Source organism: Diadema setosum, chromosome 10, assembly GCF_964275005.1.
Source record: "Diadema setosum chromosome 10, eeDiaSeto1, whole genome shotgun sequence".
NCBI lineage: Eukaryota > Metazoa > Echinodermata > Echinoidea > Diadematoida > Diadematidae > Diadema > Diadema setosum.
In genome coordinates this window covers 22,610,929-22,618,815 of record NC_092694.1, presented here as the reverse complement: position 1 = coordinate 22,618,815, position 7,887 = coordinate 22,610,929, and the positions used below count along the sequence as shown (strand labels likewise).

General features: G+C 36.7%; 1 protein-coding gene across 1 annotated transcript in view; it reads right to left on the bottom strand.

Moving 5' to 3' along the window:
* Nucleotides 1–4,410: 4,410 nt before the first annotated feature.
* Nucleotides 4,411–7,887, bottom strand: part of LOC140234016 (uncharacterized) — a 42,944-nt gene continuing 39,467 nt past the window's right edge. The window contains exons 9-11 of the mRNA XM_072314098.1: nucleotides 7,722–7,847; nucleotides 6,434–6,550; nucleotides 4,411–5,787 (exon numbers count right to left, since the gene is read on the bottom strand). Of these exons, the coding sequence (XP_072170199.1) occupies nucleotides 5,672–5,787; nucleotides 6,434–6,550; nucleotides 7,722–7,847 (359 nt within the window). The 3' untranslated portion in view covers nucleotides 4,411–5,671. The remainder of the gene's footprint in view (nucleotides 5,788–6,433; nucleotides 6,551–7,721; nucleotides 7,848–7,887) is intronic.

The following is a 7,887-nucleotide window of genomic DNA, read 5'->3' as shown; positions in this document are numbered from 1 at the left end:
ATCAACATCACTTTGTTCATAGATGTGAAGTTCAGAGTTGAAAACCTGATTTTTCGTTTTGCCGGTAACGTACCTCTTTTCTGTGTTAGAAAATAAGAGGTTTGTCCAAAGATTGTACAGTAACATCTTGATGCAACTGCCTTGATTTGCACCTCCCTAGTAGTCAAATACACTGTACTTCTAACTATGTATATCATTACTACATGTACATACAGTATATTTTGGTGTATTCTTCTGAATACAGAAAATAAAACATACTAGCACACAAACTAAGCATGAACATATACAGGTATATTGCATGACCAAATTTAAATACATTGTTATCATGTACCAGCTACATGTATCCCAACATCTTCACCAACTATATACATAGCATAGTTCATGGTTGACATAACTTTCTTCATGGAGAACATGAAAAAATGCCATATATCAATTTCTCCATTTTCAAGATGATCGAATAGAAGTCTTCTGATCGAATCTGGCATGAGTAAAAAGAACATTCACAACCTGCCTACGTAAAAACATAAATAGCAACCTCTACCTAGTATCAATGGCCAGTAAATAAAATCTGTAAAATATAGGAAAATACAAGTTAATAATACAGGAAATATACACACAACTATACATGTCCATGTTTGTGTGTTGGCCTTCATTGTGTGCAATATATAAATCATGTAATCTTGTGAAATGCATAGAGTAACTGATGCTTGAAATAAATACAATCATTTAGAAAAACACTGATAACTTTCTTTACATTGCATATCATCTTAACCCATGATTCCCAACTCCACTATCACTGTTACAATATACTAAAATGTGTGGATATTCCATTACACTCTGTATCTATAAATATATTTGTTCTAACTGCAATGCAAAGTTCACTAAAAACAAAGAGTTGTATTAATTTTTAAAAAATGAAGATGCTGAAAGTATGAATTGAAGGATTTTTTTAGTAATATTGCAAATATTCAAGAATTGTTTGTAAAATGAGTGAAAACTTGTGAGGTGACAAAATGCTTGAATATATGCACAGTATGCACACATGACAAGACAATATCTTTCAACTGCCCCACAGAAGTGCTCAATTTATACAATGACACATACAACTCGAGAAACCAAAAAATAAAAACAACGTAACAAAAAAGCTTATTATTCCAATATGCACCCTCTAATTTGTGCCATGAAACAAAATTATCACAACTTTGTCACAACTTCACAAATATTGTCTTTTTTTTTTCTTAAAACAATATAAAACACCACTTGGTACAATCAAATGATTCCTTGAAAAAAAAAAAATAACCTGACATGCTGGATAAAAGTTGTGTTACTCAAAGTTAGTGAGTGATTTCAGAAGGTGGTTTGAAATAACACCTTTATAGAAAACAAGGTCAAATACATGTGATACACTCCTCGTGATACAGGCTGATTACAATTTAGCCTATTACAGAGGTAAAAACAATACCTAATGCTCACATGCAATAAAATGCACAGATATTCACATTAAAGAAGAAAAATACAAGTTGTGGTCACATTATTTTTAAGACAGAAAAAAAAATGGGAATATTCAATGCAAGACTGCACAACTAATGGGGAAATAGAAACTATTAAAAACATAAACATGACCCACCTGGGGCCTCAAATGCCTGGTATATACTTGTATATCAGAGATGGATTTGGAAGCTGAAGGATCTAGTCAGTCAATTCACTGCATAGGGCATGTCTGTTTTATGAGCTGTAGGTCTCTCTCACTCACTAATTCCATTTTAGGAGTCCATCAGTGGTATCAGTACATTGTAACTCTCAAGGGTTGGTTTAGAAATAAACCTGAGATATGTATATAACCACAAACCTGTGAATTTACAGTCACAGTTTGTATCATGGGTCACTGGGCAGCCATCGATAATGGCCTAAGCTGGAGGCTTTGTCAAGGAAAGTTTGCTTTCAAATAACCAAGCCAGTAGTCATCACAGTTCAAACATGATGTCCCTTAAGAACAGTCTGCATGGGCCCCTGTGGTTTAATAACATTATGGTGGTTACCTGACAACATACTTCGAGTTGCAATCTTTGGCACAGGAAGACAGGTTGCTTGGCAAAACACACAGACAAACAAAACCAACATGCAAACTCAACTACCATTTTGGTTTTGCATTAAACCATCAGAAGGATATTTCTAACTCTCAAAAGAAAGACGGGAAAAAAAAAGCACCTCATCAAACTTTGCAAATTTGGGGGCATTACAAAACAGTCTCTACTGGAGAGAGATGATTTACATCTTATGAGGGATTGCTGTACTCAACATGAGCTTTTATAGTCTTTGTGGTTAATGATTATTAAGTATACCCAGGTTGTGTTTGTTTGTCTTGGGAAATTTCTGGCAGTAATGATGTTTTGCATGGTATTACTTGTTAATACTGTATAGTGCTTCTGGATGGCTCGGCTGGTATAGACAGTAATTTGTGGTGACGATGCAATTTTTCACATAGGAAAGGCGAAAATATGAAAGCTGATGGTGAAAAAAATTATCTAAGATAGATGAAGGTACACATGGCATGCAATATACCAGTTATAAAATGGATAATCATGATTTCACGATAGTGGAATATTTTGTTATATTCATCTCTGGCCAGATTCTTCTACTTTTATGTCACATGTTTGAGCACAATCAATAAATAAAATCTACATATTCTGTTCAATGCTACAAACTAGACAACCAATAATTTGTGATGCAAACAAATCTGTGATTCAGGGAAGCAGCCTTACATTCTGGAATTGAAAGTCTCTTGGGCTCCTATAGGTATTATCTACTTAGGTCTAGCAAACTTTCCATTACATATTGAAGAATGTATGTTTCGAGGGCACTCTGACTAACTCGTGCAATATTATACAAATAGTGAATGGTCACGAGTGCAATGGTACGAGATTTCGCACGAGGTGAAAGATAGAGGCGCTCTATTCAACGAGGCGAAGCCGAGTTGAATAGTGCACCTCATCTTTCACCGAGTGCGTAATCTCGTTCCATTGCACGAGTAAAGACCATACACTATTTGTTTTATACAACTCCTCTAACGTCAACGAATTTGGTACTCACAGATTCTTGACTTTAGCACAGAAATGGCAACCATTTTCCGTGAAAGACGAATGAGTAGCCTCACAGTCGCAGTCACCGTGTATGTACATGTTAACGTGTACGTACGTATGCGAAACGTTGTTTACAAAAAGTAGTGACAAAAGTACGCACTTGTAAGCGCGCTTGTAGTTGTTGAGTGCGTGCGGCACACGTTTGTTTATTGTGACATCATAGCGCATTCAATATAACATTTTGATCAAACCAAAATTGCACGCTGAGACAGCCAGAGCGTGCAATAGAACCTTTCACTAAATGTCACGTGATGGGCAATCGACCAATCGGATAGCTACATTCTAAATAGGTGTTGTATAAAACAGAATGACGACTTTTGTTGTTATGAAATATTCCCCATCTCACCACTTATCAGTAATGCGATATTGTAACAGGTAGCATGGGGATTATGGAAGAAAAAGAAAATATATGGCCTCTAGCTCTTACTACAGATTTGTAGACTGTATAGTATTTCAAACATGCACACAATGAAAGAACGGGACAATATTCAAGGCACAAGTTGAGTACATTACTGTTTGCTGTCAGATTCTATGCACATTCCAATTCATTGTCGGGCAGTGGTGTTTGTTTTCATTCTTATCAATACATGTAGCTTGCATACATCGTATTACTAATTTCTATCATTGCTGTATTTAAATGCGTTATTCAGTTGTACGTTCATGCTAGCATACGATGGGTGGTTTTGAAAAGAATAAGGTATGTATCTGTACAGATATAGCAAAGTGCTAGTTTTCATATCAAGATCATATGAGCAGAAAAGATTTGGATTTAGACAATGAATCATTACGTCTAGTTGTCATCTATTGTTCAGTGGTATATAGAGACTATCTATGCTTCATACATTTGTTTCAGGAGTAAATTAGTGTACTAATGCAATGATCAAAGGACTGAGAGTAGTTAGTCATTGCTAGTTATGACTAGAACTGGCCATAAGTTTGTCATGCTGGCTTGAAATAATTATGTTTTACACACGCAAAAGAAAAAAAAATGTATGTGAAAACAAAATGGTTTGGACCACAAATTCGACGATGGTACAGTTCAGCCAGCGATCAAGTTCCCCCTAGATCGCGATCACGGGCGATCAGTGATCGCATACGCGGTCATTGACTGTATGCAATGCATACAATCAATTGATTGCGACATATTGCATATGCGATCACTGATCGCCCGTGATCGCGATCTAGGGGGAACTTGATTGCTGGCTGAACTGTACCAGCGTCGAATTTGTGGTCCAAACCATTTTGTTTTCACATACATCGCTGGCTGAACTGTATATGGAACATTTTTGGTGACCAATTAATCATTGCACCAACTGCTGTCAGTCCCACATATCCACTTCCACGAGGGTACATGTTTTTCCACTTATTGCTGGTCTACAAGGTCCAAATCATCAGACTCTGCATCAACAGCTGTTGCAGAAAACTTCAGGTAGCTCTCGCAAATCAGTATTTTTGATATCAATATTTCATGGAGATTATGGTAGTCCTACAGTAGATGTGCTGTCTACAGAAGATATACAACTATTTTATAAAGGAATTTGAATGGAACTGCACCGATGTGTGTAAAGTCCTACTGGCAAATGAAATTGGGCATTTAACTTTACAATGACAACACAAAGAAATTCCTATTTAATAGGAAAGTTATGAATCTACTTGCCCATGTGGCAAGTAAACTGTCAACTCAAAATGTTGACTAAAACACACATGAAAGTCTTTCCCTACATTAAGACTGAGGGTTGAACCAAAGAGTAACGTAACACATCAGATTTACTTTGTTCAAGGCGTACATGTACATTCGGATGATGATACAGAATTGGTCTGTCCACAAACTGGTTGACAGACAAAATCTGAACTTACACTCTATATCAGGGTAAGCCTGCATCTGATAGAGCTTGATTCTGCCCTACCAGTAGCCTTTGATTATATACACACACTTACAGACGGCTATTACCCTTCATATGGATATAATGCATAATATTGAGATAAATTTCATATCATTGCCGAGTTCAATATCACCACCATCATCATCATCACCGTCAAAATCAAAGACATCGAAATCATTGCAGTCAACATCATTTTCATCGTCATTACAATCATCAACATCATCATAAGCATATATCCATCAACATAGTTACTATCATCACCATCTTCACAAAAATCGTCATAATCACCGATACACAGCATCAAAGCACAGACCATGTGTGCTTGCAACATCCATCCCCATGTATCTGTACATGATGTGCAATTTTGACATTTAGCATTCATGGCTTTCCATGCTATCAACAATAAAAGAAAAACAAATTTATAGACAAACTCAAAAAGCTCTTTGCCAAAGGACAGAGAGAGAAAAAACGAACGAACTTCTCACTTGCGGCTGTAGTACATTTGGCTTTGCTAAAGCTTTACACATTCCAAGCGAGTTGCACATAAATAAGGCATCTTCTTAAGGCCACATTAAAGGCACTTGTGTTGCATCAAGAGAGCTTCTTCTGCAACTAAGACACTGTCGGCCACGAAAAAATTCACGAATCTCAAGTGGGTTCGGATTCGGAGAGTTTGTCGCCATCTGTGTTGGCAGCAGGAGATGATGACGATGATGGCACCTCCTGATCCGGCACCGTGACTTTTTCTTTGGCTTCTTGTGCGACTGAAAGAGATTTACACACAGAAATAAAATCATGTTTACTTCACCTCTGTAATACACAGAAACATCAAACATTTGTTGTTGTTGTTGTTGTTGTTTTTAAAAAAAGAGTTTTAAGAGAACAAAAGATATCTGACCCATATGAATTCTCTTTAGAAAGTCTTTGAAATCGTTTTAAACAATTACCAATTTCAATTAAATATGTCTTTTGTATGAACACCCCTGCAGATTAATTTGATGCCCTATACTTCCAACAGTCACTTGATACTATAGGCAACTCTCGTTCTAACTATAATTACTTGGGACCAACAGTTTTCCTTTCATTCAATCAAAATTTTATTACAGCCAAACAGTAAAGTACAATATATGCATAATAATACTGGGACCTAAATTGTTCATTCATTGTAATGAGAATTTCATTATAACCCTGTTTGTTATATCGGGAGTGCACTGTACATTCATTTTGTAAAGTTGCAACTTGCAGCTTTACTTTCTTGACTTTACAAATACATGGACATTTGACCTCCTTTTTTTAACAAATGCACAGCTTTTGCGCCATAAAGTTTGTTTGTTGTTGTTGTTTTTGTATTCCTAAGCATCATGAGGTCAGGAACGACAGTTGCCACGGCGACCAAACTCCAACACTCACTGCTAGCTTCACTCTGATTGGATGGCTTGGTGATATGAATTTCAGGGGGAGGAGTGGTTGGTTCTTTGGGCGTGTCGGGGGAAGACTGATCTGGAGGACTTGAGGTCGTCGGTGACCCTGTATTAAAGAGAAAACGATGAAAGAACTTCCAGCAATAATAACAAAAATGCATGGCATTAATTAAAACACAGTGTGTTTGATAGGACTGAGAAGTACATATACCCTGACCTTTTAACCCTGACCTTTCCAATGCTTGTCTATATCTTTATCATTCTTTCTTCCTTGTTTCCTTGAGATAATTGAAGAGTGATAAGGTTTCACGGGAGTCTGGGGGTGCAATGGCACTGATCCATTTTCAGGATTGGGGGGAGAGGGGGCAAAACTTGAAGGGTATGTGCGAGGAAGTGGGGGAAGACTTTGCATTTTCAAAACTGAAATTCAATGATCTCGTGCACACTTCTCATGAAATATTGGATTTTTTTTTTTCAAATCAATATAAATGAGAAAAATAGACAATTGGGAAAAATGTGAATGGCTTGATTGCTCTCATGGGCTTGTTCTAGTTAGTTATTTTCATTATACAAACATGCTCTTCTTTTGAAAGTATCTACAGTGGGTTGGCTGGAAGTACTTGCATCTTGACCCAACCTTGAACTGAACTAAAGAAGAAAAAAAAAAAACCCTCAAAACATTGTCTACTTTTTCTCACAGAGTTAATATATTAATTAAAGGGATAATATAACTTTTTATAAGATACCAAGAAACCACTTATAAGATAGTACAGAGCATACAATGTACCATTCTAAGAGGAATTCAAAGTTTATTTGATGAAGATCGGTTTTGGAATGGCCGAGACATCCAAAAACAAAGTAAAACAAAGCAATCTTAAGAAAAGGTGGGTCCCACCTTTTATTAGGATTGCTCTGTTTTGGATATCTCAGCCATTTCAAAACCAATTTTCATCAAATAAATGTTGAATTCCTCTTGGAATTACATGCTCTTTCACATTTCATGAGAGGTTTCTCAGTAACTCACAAAAAATGTGAGAAACCCAAAATTAGGTCTCAACTAAAACTATACGATCCCTTTAAGGTATCCTTGGCATGATATCCTTAATGTTGCTTCCTCGAATGTCCAAGTCATGTACACTCTTTTGATCATACAGAGGCATAGGGTGTGGTTATCAAATGATGACAAAAGATCAATGGGTCACTGCAAAGACAGGTGCTCTTGAACCTGTACAAAAGTAGGGTATCACAGCAAACTGCTGTTACAATTTTTTTCCTACCTTGCATCTGATTGGCTGTTCCATCACCTGCCTGTTCAGAGGGTGATGTAACAGACTCTGTGATTGGTGCACTGGAAGACTCTGCCTTCATCTGCTGGTTGGATGGATTTGGTAGTGGTGAGGGAGCTGTATACATATAATATTCAAACAGAACACAATTTCACAC